The sequence below is a fragment of the Gavialis gangeticus genome, unplaced genomic scaffold (assembly GCF_001723915.1).
Source record: "Gavialis gangeticus isolate Ggan-Ray unplaced genomic scaffold, GavGan_comp1, whole genome shotgun sequence".
Lineage (NCBI taxonomy): Eukaryota > Metazoa > Chordata > Crocodylia > Gavialidae > Gavialis > Gavialis gangeticus.
The window spans coordinates 53,045,602-53,060,622 of NW_017729031.1; the positions used below are offsets into that span (position 1 = coordinate 53,045,602).

At 40.2% G+C, this 15,021-nt stretch overlaps 1 protein-coding gene across 1 annotated transcript in view; it reads left to right on the forward strand.

The window, feature by feature from the left end:
* Window positions 1-15,021, forward strand: part of UBR3 (ubiquitin protein ligase E3 component n-recognin 3 (putative)) — a 354,426-nt gene that overhangs the window by 315,767 nt on the left and 23,638 nt on the right. Inside the window, exon 33 of the mRNA XM_019522846.1 lies at window positions 8,653-8,753. Within this exon, the coding sequence (XP_019378391.1) occupies window positions 8,653-8,753 (101 nt within the window). The remainder of the gene's footprint in view (window positions 1-8,652; window positions 8,754-15,021) is intronic.

Genomic DNA, 15,021 nt, shown 5'->3' on the forward strand with positions numbered 1-15,021 from the left:
TCTGGCGTGACAACCAGATTCCCCGTCTTGTCCTGCAAGGGCCCCACATTTCCTGGGGCCTTCTTTCTACTCCCTATGTATTTAAAAAAGGACTTCTTGTTGTCCTTAATTGGGGGTTGGGGGGAGTATAGTGTGGGTGGGATTTGTAGGAGGGTTTGTGAAGGTGTGTTTGTGGGATTTGTGGCAGTGGTTGTAAACTGGTGTGCGCGAGTGTGCGGCTTGGGGGCCGGAATGGGGGGTTGTGGTGTTTGTGGTGGCAGGGTGCTAGCATGGGTGTATGGGGTTTGTATGGTTGGGTGTGGGATTTGTGGGTGTGTGGGCCCTTTGCCACATGCAGCCTTCCCCCCCACCCCACAGCCCCTGCCAGTGGCAGCAGCAGTCAGTGCTCATGACAGACAGAACACCCCCCCCCCCCTCGCCCAGTGGCCTAGCCCAGCCCAGCCTGGCCTACTGGTGGATGACTTCAAGCCAGGGTTGGTTGACTCCATGCCAGCACATGGGGCTCACAGCACTTCAGGAGGGAGCTGAACAGGGCTGGGCTGAGTCAGCTCCATGCCTCCCTATGTGGCTCCCTGTTGGAGTGCTGGAAGCTCCATATGGAGGCACAGAACCAGCCCAGCCCGATGACATGTTGCTCCCACCTGCAGTGCCACAAACCCTTCGTGCTAGCATGGAGCCAGCCCGGTTTGGCTCTAAGGCCTGTACCAGTGGGGTGGGCCTGGCCACATGCAACCCCCAGGACTCGGCTAGAGCTGCGCACCACTGGGAGGCTCTGCCTGCTGTGACCATGAGCATCCTGAGAGCCTGCTGCTGCTGGCACTGGGGACTGTGCACCATGGGCATAGGGGCGGGAGGCACAGGGCAGGGGAGTCTACACCCACCTCTCCCACCTGCAGGCAGGAGCTCCCCGCCCCATTCACCAGCTGTCCAGTCGTGCCCCACTGTACTCGGTGCCTCACATGGGACTCCCTGCGATATGTCATTTGAAAGTGCCATGCTTCTACTGTGAATTGAGCCCTGACTCGCATAGTTGGCTTTTACTGTTCTTATGTTATAAATTAGTAAATTTCAACCCTCCAACAAGCCAAAATGAATGGGACTGAACTAAGGCAAATTATGCAATTATGTGACTATGTTTTATACAGAAAATAACATGGGTGCATAATTGTATAATTCCCCAGGATGTAAATTGTTTCTGAACCCTGACCTCTACTGCAGGTTGTGACCTATGGCTTGTACTTCTCTTCCTGCAAGTACAAGTAGCAGTTGAGGTTGTGTTTGTAAAGTCTCTGTGATAGGCCCCATCCTTCTTCTGCATCAGATATTTGGCCTGACAAATGCAAATATGGCTTTATTTCAGAATTCTACCATATTTCTGCTGAGTGAATTCATCAGTGCAGAGGCAGAAAAGAATCTTGGAATCATTATTGATGCCAAAATGAACATGGGCTGACAGTGTGAGGACGCAGTCAGGAAGGCCAACCGTACCTTGTCATGCATCCACAGATGCATCTCAAGCAAGAGGTCCAAGGAGGTGATCCTCCCTGTCTATGTGACACTGGTCAGGCCGCAGCTGGAGTACTGCATCCAGTTCTGGGTGCCGCGCTTCAGGAGGGATGTGGACAACATGGAGAGGGTCCAGAGGGGGCCACTCGCATGATCAGGGGGCAGTGGGGCAGGCCCTACAAGGGGAGGCTAAGGGACCTGAACCTGTTCAGCCTCCACAAGAGAAGGCTGAGGGGGGATCTAGTGGCCTGTTACAAACTAGTCAGAGGGGACCAGCAGGCATTGGGGGAGTCCCTGTTCCCAAGCACGACCAGGCGTGACTAGAAATAACGGTTACAAGCTGGCAGAGGGTAGATTCAGACTAGACATCAGGAGGTGCTACTTTACTGTCAGGGCGGCTAGGATCTGGAACCAGCTTCCAAGAGAAGTGGTGCTGGCTCCTACCCTGGGGGTCTTTAAGAGGAGGCTAGATGAACATCTGGTTGGGGTTGTTTGACCCCAGTAATCTTTCCTGCCATGGCAGGGGGTCGGATTTGATGATCTGCTCAGGTCCCTTCCGACCCTAACAACTATGAAACTATGCATAATCCAGTAAAGTTAGGAGAAGCAGCAAATAACATTTTCCATTTTGTTTCCACCCCACATCCCACCACCATCTGTCTTCTTCCACACACCTCCTATTCCCACCCCTCAGTATCCTCTGAAGATTAGCACTGTTAGAGTTTTGAAGTTTATAGTTTTAAATAAAACCATTTGCAGTTGGGGAAAGATTTCCTTGTCTTTGTTTGGTTCCTTTTCCCTCCTTTGTGGCATAACAGGTCAAACAGAGTAAACCAGGGATTGAGACATAATTTGAGCTTAAAGCTTACTCAGGTGCCACAGAAAGGGAGAGTACAGCATTTCTACACTTGCTTTCCAGCCCATAAACACTTGTTTTGACAAGAAGAGGAATTAGTAGTTTAGACTACTTGTTGGAAGCTCTTCATCCACTCTTGCCAATCATGGTGCTCCTTGAGATACCCAGCTTATTCTTCCTAAGCAGAATGAACTTTAATCACCATTCATGGTTTCTTCAAGGGAAGTCCAGAGGTTCCCAGTGAAAACACCCCGCCTAACCCATTTTTAAAGGTAATTGTTCTGTCGTTCCATCTAAGATTCTTAAATAATATAATAAATTGAATGACTTGGCAAGGAATCTATTAGGAATGTTCCTTTTCACCTCTTCTTGGGGCCTACTTTGGGAGGCAGCAGTGAACTGGTATTCAGAATTGCTCATCCCACAGTAATTCTGTGGGCTCAGACCAAAAGACAGCACAGAATAAAAAAGAGGGACTGTTCCCCCTTCCATGACCTCTCCCTCAAAAGGCAAAGGAAAATTACAAAATCCCAAAAGAACCAGGAATGCCCACAGAGTTCCAGATCTCCTTCTGTGAGCCCTAGTTCCTCCACCAGAGAAGAGGAACATTGGGTTGTGAGTCATGAGACTTTGGCAGGTGTGGAATTCACTTTCCCAGTTTGGAGTGGCTGCAGAGAGAACAAGTCCTTAGGCACAGTAGTCTTCCATGTACTTATTTTCATGCAGAAATGCTCTGAAGATGAGTGGAAGAGAGAGATTGAATCTGTAAAAGTTTATTTTTATCTTGAGAACTAAGCAGGGAGAGATCCAACAGTGTGGGAGATGTAATCAGAGAATGCCCAAGGGCAGGTTCCTTCCAATGCCCAAGGACAGGTTCCTTCCAATGAAAACTAAAAAAAAAAAAAAAAAAAAAAACAAAAAAAAAAAAAATTGCCATTTAAAAAAAAAAAAAAACAAAAAAAAAAAAAATTGCCATTTAAAAAAAAAAAAAAACAAAAAAAAAAAAAATTGCCATTTAAAAAAAAAAAAAAACAAAAAAAAAAAAAATTGCCATTTAAAAAAAAAAAAAAACAAAAAAAAAAAAAATTGCCATTTAAAAAAAAAAAAAAAAAAAAAAAAAAAAAAAAAAATTGCCATCCCTCTTTCTTCCTTCTCTGCAGAAGTAATTTCCCAGGAGCAGGATACTCCCACAAAGGTAAATGGTTGGTCAGCAAGCCCCAAAACATACTGAGTTTTAAATTCTTAGCTTTACAGCCAGAGCTACATCAACAAAGTGCTGAGTAGCAATCTTAATTGGCAATCTGAGCAAATTGTCTGTATCTTACATTGTCAGGTGGAACCTTCTTAATTGAAAATCTTTATATAGGACAGAGGTAGGCAACAGCTGGAACAAATCAAAATGTTCACTTCCTATTCTAGCAAAGTGTATGAAGGACTGTGAGATCTCATGAGCAGATGGTCCTTTCATACCTACTCCTAACAAAGGTGCCAGAAAAGAGACACTTCCTATTCCAGTTGTAAGAGCTCTGCCTGGAACAGCAGAGGATGCCTAAAATAGGGCATGAGTCCAGTTCCTTCTACCAGGCCAGAAAGTCTTTAACTACAACCAGTCCTTCCTTCATCTAGAAATAGGAGGAGGGACAGAATATCTCAGTCCTCAGATACTCGGTTTCAGTCACCTTCAGTATAGATAAAGGAGGTAATGGAAGTAAGGATACCGTCTTGATCTCCAGGCTTCTCCACTTTCCTCATTCCCAAATTCTAAGAGAGTACACAAAAGTATTCTGAAGTGCTCTCACACTGCTTTAGAACCGGTGCCTGTCCTTTAAAGTTAAAGAAACTAAGGATTTTACTCTATATTCTTCTTAGTAATAAAATGATCAGGTGGATTCCAGTACTGTTCAATAAATAATTTGACAACTGTACTTTATAAAAAAAACCTTTCACCCAAAGGAGGGAGAGAAGAAACCCAAATAGAAATGCTAATATTGCAGATTATATCCTGGGCGGGTCAGCTAGCCTCCATCGGAAAAGGGAAAACTGAATATAGAAGTGGGCTGACTAAGGTATCAGCTGACAGACAAATCTGGTGTTTGCTCAGAGATGCAGCCTAATTATCATGGACTGGAGAAGGGGTCTGCCCCATAATGAGAATAGAGTAATACATTTTACATTTATGGCAGTATCAGAAGTTATTTCTTTGTATTTTGTAGCAAAGAATGTGTTTTTAATGGATGTAGTATGCAAACGTGACACATTTGATTCATTTTACACTACCTTCCTTGCTTCACCACCATCAGAAATTATATTAGCTTTCTTTTAATGTCTTTTCAGTGTCATAATGAAGAAGTTGCCTAGGCTCTTAATGAATGACAGAGCAGTTTTTAAGCACTTAATGTGCTACAGTGCTTGATGTAAAGTGAGGCAGCTTATCTCAAAGCTTGTCATTCAATGTAGTTTTACTTCAACTCATATGGAATAAATAAACTGGGCAAAGAGTTCACTTGTGTCCACACTGAAAGGTGCATCTCCCATACTTTTTTGTGAAAATTCCAGTTATCACCTTCTGATTTATAGTGTTGGAATTGGTATTGGATCTAACTGTCTGTTGCTATGAAATGGCATTAACTGAAGTTGCTTACAGTGTAAAATGTGGCCAGCTAGAGTTAAAACTCTTCTTTTGCTCTTTCCTTTCCCCACATTGGAAACCTTTTTTTAAGAACTTAAACCTTTGGAGTTCTTTGCTATTTCTAAGAAATAGTTAAAAGGACTACGTTTGAGCTGTGGGTTTTATTGTGATATTTCTGTTTTAAATGAAGTCATATTGTTTTAATATTGCATGCCTCAGCTTCCCCATAAAGCCAGTATATGGGAAAAAGCTAGTATATGGGGAAGGAATGAGTTAAGAAATAGTGAAGGAACAAGACAAAATAGACCTCTGGCATCAACAAAGACTTAAATAGCTGTGTTGTCATATAAGCAAAGGTGAGCTGGTTGATTCCTAGGAGGCTGGAGGGAAGCTGAATGACATGGACAGGAAAGTGTGAAATAAGGAGGGTTTCAGTTTGAGAGCAGGGACTAGAGAGAGGGACAGACAGATGGACTTTTCAGGCTTAGGGGCTGGGCAGACTGGAAAAAAAAGAGGAGAGAGTTCTGGCCTGTGTGGGCTGGGGTGGGGACAGAGGAATTGCTTAACTCTTCAGTAGGGGCCAGAGAACCTCTGGCTGGCTGGCTTTTGTCTAATAAATGCCTTCACTGAAGTGGAGCTGTCTCTTTTTGTACTTGTAACTTTGGGTTGCACTTGTTCTGCCTCTTCCTCCTGCTCTCAGGAGCAGAACTGTATGCTTTCTTCTTGAGTCAGGGCTACAAGACCCCAGGGAGGGTAAGGGACCGACAGGTCTGGGTCTCAGAATGGTAAGGAGCCAGGGCTACCTTCCTGTTCTAGAGGCCATGCCTGGTCTGGCTTCGTGGGGGGCACTCACAAAGATTGTGACACGGTTGCATGGTCCTGATCAAGTGCGCCCCCTTAGGGGGTCTCCATGACACTCGGCCATAAATTTAGCACAGTATTATAATGAAATTAATTTTAAAACACAAAAGCACCGCAGACAAAGAAAAAATTACCATGGGTAAAATTATCAGAAGTGCCTAAGTACATTAAGGTCTAAGGATCAGAACTAAAAAGTTATTTAGAGATAATTCCCATTGAAACTCAGCTGGAGCTTAAGTGCCTATGTAGGAGTGCTCTTTGTTTTGAGAAGTGATATTTATGCATGGCGGGCTCATTGTATGCTTAGTTTGTTAAAACAGGAACACATGTGCATGCATGCACACACGCACAAATATAATGCAGGGGTGGGAATGTAAGTATGTATGTTTGTGCATAAAAACTATAGTTGTTCTTGACATGCTCATTGTTAGCTTTAAAAAAAGAAAAGGGATGTGTGTGGGGGCCTGTAAAAATCAGCCAGAATTCTGGAAAAAAGAATGGGGGATAAAATAGTTAAAAAAATACAAATTTAATTTTCAAACATGATAGTCTTTTAGCCTCCTGACTTGAACCCTTTTGATAATTTTACCTATTGTTAATTTTATTTTGCTTTGGTGAGGTAGATTTGTAACCAGTTTAAGATGAGATTCATTATGCTGCTACCCTAAAATTACAAACAGTATGTGCCCCAAATACACATTCTTTATGTAAACTCCTTTCTTTAAATCCTTCCTTAAGAGCATTGCGGTACTTAGCAAGTGCTTTTGTGATAACTGTGTATGCCAACTCAGTGGTGGTTCAATTCAAATCCCTTTCTCAAGAATTTCTGACACCTGAAAGTATCAGTCTTATCACAGAACACTGAGGATGAACATGGAAACAATAAAACATACCAGAGCATAATTAAATGAAAAGGATGGCACTTAAAACTATTGACAACAAAAAAGCACCTTATTTGGCAGGGCCCTTCTAGTACAGTTTTCATCAGGGCACTTTGGACCTCGGTTCTATGAACTTGGAGCAGGGATGGGTAACATGGCAGATCTGGCCGGCAGCCAGGCTTCATTTCCCAGCAGTTCCTGCCTGCATGGCTGGGGCCAGTTTCCATGGCAACCCCAGCCTTGTGCTATCACAGTGCAGGTACAGCTGGGGTCTCCATGGAGAGTGGCCCCAGCCATGTGAGCAGGGGCTGCTGAGAAATGAAGTCCACTGTTGGCCTGCAGGCTGGACTTTGCCTGCCCCTGACTTAGAAGGTCGTTTTGAGGGTAGTGTCCCTTTTGTGTTCATTATGGCCTTCACAGGGGCAATCTGAGCAATGCTACACATTGTGCACCCTTTCAATGTGCCCATGGCCTTTGTCAAAGTAGCCTGTTGCATTATGGGGCTTTTCATCAGATCATTTTATCCACCAACCAGACTGAAATCAACCAAAATTGTGACAAACGTAATTTTAGCTCCCAAACCATGGGATAACAAATGGTGGGGAACAACCTATAAATGTTTGGCAGTTCTGCTAAGTGTCCAGATTTGACACACCTTGGTAATCCATGTCAGAAGAGATCTAGAACTAGAAAAGATTGTGCCTAGAATGGAGACCAGAATGGCTATCCAGCATCAACAGCCAGAATCAGCTCCTCACAACTACTTCAGTAGATGAGTCAATCAACTGTTGGTAATCCTGTTCAGTGATGGTAGGAATGCATGGGATAGTTTCTAGTACCTGTGCTGCTAGTGCAGCCTCACAATGTGGGAAGGAGAACGAGAAGAAATGTCTTCCACACATGCATTCTGTGGCCTGTCAGTAGGGGAAGTGGATGCTATGAGGATTATAGTGGTGCCCTAGCCATTGCTACATACAGTCTTCTCTTCCCCCACACAAGCCTGTGAGAGGTGGTGTCCTGTTGCTTGGAAGACTCACCCCAACCAGTGACAAGAATTTCCTTTCTATTTTGATTGCAGTGACTGACCAAACTGATATCATTACTGCTCTTACTATCTCAGGTTGCCTATACTCTACCTATAAGTATTGTTGGGGTACGAAATCTCATATTGAGCTAGAAAACTGCCACCAATACCTGATAACCTATTTTACTTACAAGTAGATAACTGCTAGGTAACGTATCTTTGAATGAATCTGATTTTTAAAAGCATAGTAGTATCTCTTTCTGTGATTGCTCTCTCTCTCATTCTATCCCCTTGGCTTTTTTCATAAAACCATTAGTAAAAGGTTGCTGTATTCATCCCATTTTTAGCCAGAAATCTAGATGATTTTACTTTACATAAAGCAAAACAATTCTTAATTCCATTGTTGCACACGAAGGGAATCTTTCTTATAAATTCTTAGATGGATGTTTTAGGCTTCAGTGCTGTTGTAGTGGTATATGATTGTTTATATGCTAAATGCCACCCTTTTGGAAAAGAAGTAGATAAATTGTGATACCAGAATCTTAAGGTATAATGATATTTTTTGAGTGTCCGGCAGGTTTTTGAATCCAGGTATTTAGGGCGATGGATTATTGAGTTGTTCCTGCTATTTTTAGAAATGTTTTGTACCAATAATAAATGCTTTTAAATGCTTGAACTTACTACTAATGTGATAGATTGTGATTTGTTATAGTTTCTTATATTAAATTATTTTAAGAGCATAGCTTCATTAGAGATTCATCAGATAGCAGAATTCTAAAAGCTTGCACTCAAACATACTATTGCAATAAAGAATGTTTAAAAATACAGTATAAAGTAAAACAAAAATGAAAGATGGATTCTAGTGCCAAACGTGATTATTTTCATAATTTTTCAGGATGAGCAGTGAAGAACTACCAGAGGTTCCAGTACTTTACAGAGATGTCTCTTCTCTTTTGCTTATCCAGATTTTAACTATGCCACAACCATTGCACAAAGGTATGTTACAAAAATGTATATAGTTAGATGATTATATATGTGAGTATGCATTCCTGGTGGCTTTTAACACAGAAAGACAGAGCTTGTCTGCTGTGGTTCTAAATTACTCTACCTTATCTACATTAGGTGGCATTGAACGGAAATTTTTGTTGTGGCTTGACAGGCTTATCTGTGTCCCCTGTCTTCCCACCTTATCTGTCAGCTAATACAGTAAAGATGCAAGGGCCGAGGAAAAACTATTAAGTTCTTTTACTGGGGAAAAAGTGTCCTTTACATGACCTTCATCTCTTCACTGTAGAGGGGGCAACTCAATATTTCAAGTTGAACTTGGTGCCTAAGGGTAAAACATAGTAATTTATTTTGAATGTAAGAGTTCAAATTGCAGCAATCACATATAATAGGAGGTTGCATGCTAAGATGATAATTGTTGTAATACAGGAGCTGTAATGGAGGCATACTGTAGAATAACTGAATCAAATATTATATAGACCATCATAAATTAAAGTTTTCATTATCAGAATTAAAGATATTGCATTTCTCATGCATACACATGCTCATTGTTTATAAACATCAGTTTTGCATGGCTAATTTTGTCAGTAGTCAATATTTGTTCCAGAATAAGGTGATTCAGAGGTTTTGAATCCATGATTTTTTATTTATCTCTAGTACTTTATTTAAAATATTCCTGTTAGCTCACTGGCAATGCATAGAGAAGCTAAAAGTACAACAGAATTGTTATGTTCCTTGTTGACTATATACTCAATTTTGAGTCACTACTGGCCACCATAATGTACACTGTAATTTAATATGAGTTGTGTTTCATTAGTTTGGAGTTAACTAAGTAAGAGGTGTATTGTCCCCTTGACGCATGCACCGAACTTCCATTAAGGGTAATAAAAGCTTTATATGGGCATTCAATGGGAGCAGATGCCTAGTTATTGAGTGTTTCACTAATTCTCAGCTTGGGAGTGGGACCTTGTCTAGGGTGCTATGTATATTTAGTAATTGTTTTTCTGTTTATTTTGTTATCTTATTTCAGTGCAATATAAATGCATTCGTTTTTAATTTTTGGTAACCCAAATAGAGTCAACACTGAATCAAGAATGAAAAACAGCTTGTCATAGCAATAATTCATTTATTATAGTCAACGTATTTTTAAAAATCAGAGCCTGAAAGTTCTTCTGATAGAAGGACTTAGGGGTAACTGCAATATAGAAGACTCATTGCAGAAATTGCCTCTAGAATTGTTCTTTTTACAAGGAAGGAAAAAAGACAGGTGCAAATGATTTAATCTTCCTGTGGTTATTTTATTTAAGAATGTAGGACAGCTTTGTATGCAAGTGTACTTTTATATTAGGAAAGACAACATTCAGTTAAGAGCAAAGCTTCCTGTAGAGTTCTGTAAAATGTTACATCATCCACATGTTTTTCATTTGCTTTTGGCCAGAACTTGCGGTGGTTGAGGGGATCAAGGCAAAGTGGCACGGAGAAGATGAATATAAACTTTTTCAAGTCTATAACACACTAAGATAGAAATCAGAATAGGTTTAATAAAACTTTGTAATAAAAGACGGATAGTCAACAAGGAGGAAAAGCCTTCCATAATTCTTGCTCTGTAAACTTGTAGAAGGAAGCTTGGTCCAACATACAATAGTAATAATTTAAGCTCTTTTTCAATGTGCATGTAGTCATCAAATTTAAGTATCCTCATTGCACTTTTACTAATGGGAAAGTAGAAGTATTGAAAGGTAAAGTGACTTTCTCGAAGTCAGTGGTAGAGTCAGGAATAACATCCACATCTGACCATGCTGCTTCCTACACTACTTCCAGATGTTTGATTACAGAGCAAGTAGTGGCCATGTTACACACAGGTGCCAATGCATAGTGAGTGAATTGTGTTCTTTCCTATATACCAATCTCTAGAATGCTTGTAAAAACTATTCCATGGGAGAAAAGATGGGAAATCCAATGACACTGACCTTAAAGTCATAAGAACAAAGAGAAGCTGGTTGCAATTAAGAATACAGCGTACATGGAAAGGCTTTTTCTTTTCATTTTTTGAGAGAGACTGTTTATACTGGTACTGGATTCCACACTATAATGTCTACATTTGGAGGATAGGCAATTTCAAAACTTGTAAAATATTTATTTGTACCTTTGATTGTAGTTCCCATGGTAAACTATAATTACTTTATTCTTGTGGTATTTAATCCATTCATCCTTTTGGGGATCTAATTGTACCTACATAGTATTTTTGGAAAACATTAGCACTTTATAAAGAGGACTCACAGTTCATCTAGTGCCCTTCAAATATAGCTCTGGGAATTGCATTAACTGCTGTATTATCTGTTGGATTGTCTTGGTATCTTTTTCAATACTTCATTGATTAAGGGAAAATAAATGCCATTACACTGTTCAGTCTTCTCATTCAGTGAGAGGAAAATTGATCTGAACCCATCACAAAGAAAGAACACCACAAATTAAGTCTTTTATTACAGGAGAAACTTTGGTGGAGGTCAGAGCATTTACAGGCAGTAGTCACATCAATTTATAACAAGTAGACTAAAAGGGTAATATAGTGTGATCAGCAAAAGAATCACTGCATTCAAAATGGTGAAACAGTTTTTGAATTTTTTATAAGTCTTAAGATGGGTAGGTTTGACATGGTTGGCATTTTGATTTAGGGCACTGTGAATTCATGTGTGATTAAATAATGTCCACCAAAAGTGCTTAAAAGTGATTTAAATATCAGCCTGACTGAGTTACCACTGATAAAACTATAATAAAGTGTACAATTTGGACACATTAGGGAGTGAATCAGGATTATGTAATAAATGAGGCTGTTGTCTTTAGAACCCCTATTAGCAGGTGCAAAAGTAGGAAGGTGTGTAACATTTGTAGCAGTGTCCTGCAAGAACAGGAAAGGAGGCTTTGTTGATTAAAGCAGTTGTGGTGTTCCAGTAAATTGGATTCTATCCCTTTCTCTGTCAAAGTATTCCTGTGTGGTGATGGGCAAGTCATTTAAACCAAACATATTAATGTTGTTCAGCTTGGTGCTCTGTGTGGCAGTGGAATGGGTGGAGGATCAATCAGAGATATGCTTGACTTTCTGGGTTCACCCCAGCTTTTCAAGAGCATTCAAAAGCAGCTTGAGGGCTGCTCTAACGTAAAGCACTAAAAGGAAGATATAGTCTGCCAGTGAAATGCCTGTTTACTGGTTTAGGAGACATCTGCACTGGTATATACCAGTGGAGTTTCCTTTTACAAAGGAGTAAGTGTTTCCATCCACTCATCATTTACAGCTTTAATCTGGCTCCTAGGTGCCACTTTGTATCCAAAAACAAACTTTACAATAAACATTCAGTTCATTGCAACAAAATAGTACCAAAAAGTATCCAGGCAAACATTAATATTTCACTTTCATCACTGGATAAGAATCTTGGCTAACTATAGAGTTAACCTGAATAGTAACCTCCTTTCAGCGTAAAAGATATTTATGTATATAGGGAGGCTTTGATATATCTTCATGGTTTATCTTGCATTGTTCTTTTGATGTTTTTTCCAAATAAATATTTTTTCTGACTGAAACTTAAATAGCTGTTTATGTAAGGTGACTGTTTCCAGTTTAAATAAAACCCTTTTCTTTGATTTTTGCTTTCTTGGCAAACTTTCTTATTGTAGTCGTTGCCTTCCAGCTTATGACATTTAACTTGATATTTAATGACAGAAAAAGAAGTTTGTTGAGTTATCAATAAATTATAATATTTTATAGAAGTGCTAGAGGCTGCATATACACATTCAAAACATCCAGGAAACTCCCCCATGTTTGCTTTCCTGAGAGAAAAACTGACCTGTGCGGAAGTTCAGGCAGGGAAGCAAAGAGCCTGCAGTGCAAGCACTAGGCTGCCAGAGGTCCCTAGAGCATGCAGCCCAGAGAGGTTTGCAGGCTTTTTTTTTTTTTTTTTTTTAAGTGACTGTAGTCAGGGATCATTAGGATCAGGAAGGGTGGGGTCAGGGTCTGTGCTGTGCGCAGAAGAGTCCTCCAGTCTTTCCCCTGCCCCACGCTGTGTTGGAGCCCAGCTACGGCTGGGCACAGTGTATGCTTTTATGCTTCCCTGAACCCAAGTGCTGCAGAGTGATTCAGGCAGGGAACAAGCCAGGAGCAGAACATGTCCCCTAACTGCTTCAGTTCTGGGTTTTTCCAGTCTAAAGCCCTAAGAGGGTATGTTCTGCTCCCTGCTTGGCTGAGATTGATACAGGCTCTCCCTCCTTCTGTGGGAGGTGAGAGGGGGAGAAGCCAAACACCCTGGGATTGCAGAGACTGGTTCTGCATCTGCTGCCTGTAGAGAAGTTCTGTCTCCTGAGAGAGATTCTCTGGGAAGCCACTTCACTTGGGTTGTTCCCAAGTTATTTTTCTCCCTGAGTGGCCACTTTTACTCTCAGAGAAAAATTGTAAACTTCTGTACGCTTGTGGTTTCTTCAGAGAGAGCAGGGACTCTCCCTGGAGAACTGAACATCTACTCTAGCCCAGAGTTAGCACTGTTAATGTTTCCCATATAGACTTTGAGGGGTTTTAACTTGAGCTGTATAAAAGGGCACTGTCAAGTACTTTCAGCAAAGAAATGTAGTTTACTTAAGAGTCAGTTTTTATAAAAAATTACAGGTTAAAGCAGCTGTAAGCCTTTTTAAAAACTCAGTGCAAGAGCACTGCAAAAGTCTTGCTCTTGCCAATAATGACCCAAAAATATAATGCATTAATTAGGTTTTTTTGGTTGGTTGGTTGTTTCTTTTTAACAATGTCACTGTAGGGTATTTGGGTATGAAGACATTAGCTCTGGAAAAGATGCATTTTATGCAGAAATGTCATATATTTTCACAGGTGAAGGAGAGAATGTAAGCCAGCTGGAGAGTTTTTTTCCCTCACCATTATTTCCCCATCAAACATCAAAGAATCACAGAAAAGTAGGCTTGGAAGGGTTTGCACAGGTTCACTTAAACAACTGCTCAAAGCATGACCACCCATGTGTAAATCATTCCAGACAATAGTTTGTCTAACCTGCATTTAAAAACATCCAGTGGCAGAGCTTCCACAACCTGTCTAGCTATAACCAGTTCCGTTCTAGGTTTAAGACCTATACCTGTATCTTAATGTTCAAAGGAAGCATTCCAGTGACCCCTGGCAAGCATAACTGCCCCTAGTAGGGCTTTGCAGCCAGCAGAACTACCCTGAGGATATGAAAGGTGTGGAAAGGCTGCATTAGTAAAAGCTTGGGCCTTTTCCTTAGGTCCTGCACTGAAGCTTTGTTGAACCTAAAGCTATGACCCCCAGTCTGTATTGACAAAGACTTCTTTTGAATGTTTCTACCCTAATAAAACTAACTTATTAACTTTAGTTGGTCAAAATACATTTCTTGCATATTATGGATTTAAAAAAAAATAGAATAGGATTTGCAGGTTGCTGTTTTACAATAAGCAGTAGCCTTTTGGTGGCAAATAGATTTGCAACAAGCAGGATTTGTTTCCTTTATAAGAGTTAATGTAACATATTCATGCCTACAGATTATATTGATTTTTTTTGGCATATTAGGGGCAAAAGATGAAATTATATTGAGAAAATTTTATATGCATGGAAGATTCTACTTTTGCATTTTTATTACTAAAATATCCTGTGTCTCTCTATATTTAACTGCATAGCAAATTAGAGTGAAGCTTAAATATGTATAAAATCATCTCATTTCATCTCTAATATAAACAGAGATAAATTAGATGTAATTAGAAATTTTAAAGAAAATACTTATTCCTTCTCTAAAAAAGTAACATTTTCTACATGCTTTAAATCATTGTTAGTTTTTAACTTATTGGTTAAGAAGGCAATTCTTCATTCTTCTCATATTTCTGCACTTCAAAAAATTACCTTGTTATTATGCAGAGAACAGTTATTTTATAAGTGAAACAACAACGTTATTATAGAGCTTTAATGTCAGCAATATTAGCATTTAAATGGACATACTAAGGCTTTATGATTAATCTAACCTTGTAGTTATTCCACATGGATGCTATCAGCGTTAATAATTAACTTTAATATAGTATAATACAGATTCCCAACGTTTAGTGATCGATAGGGTTAGACCAATGACCTTAGCCAAGAAGGTGTGGCTCCCTAGGGGGTAACGCTCAGTAACTTACTACAAGGAAAGATCTCTTTTCTTCATTCTGTTTCTCAAAAATAAGGTGCTTATTACATTCTGGGGCATACATTTATTGTATG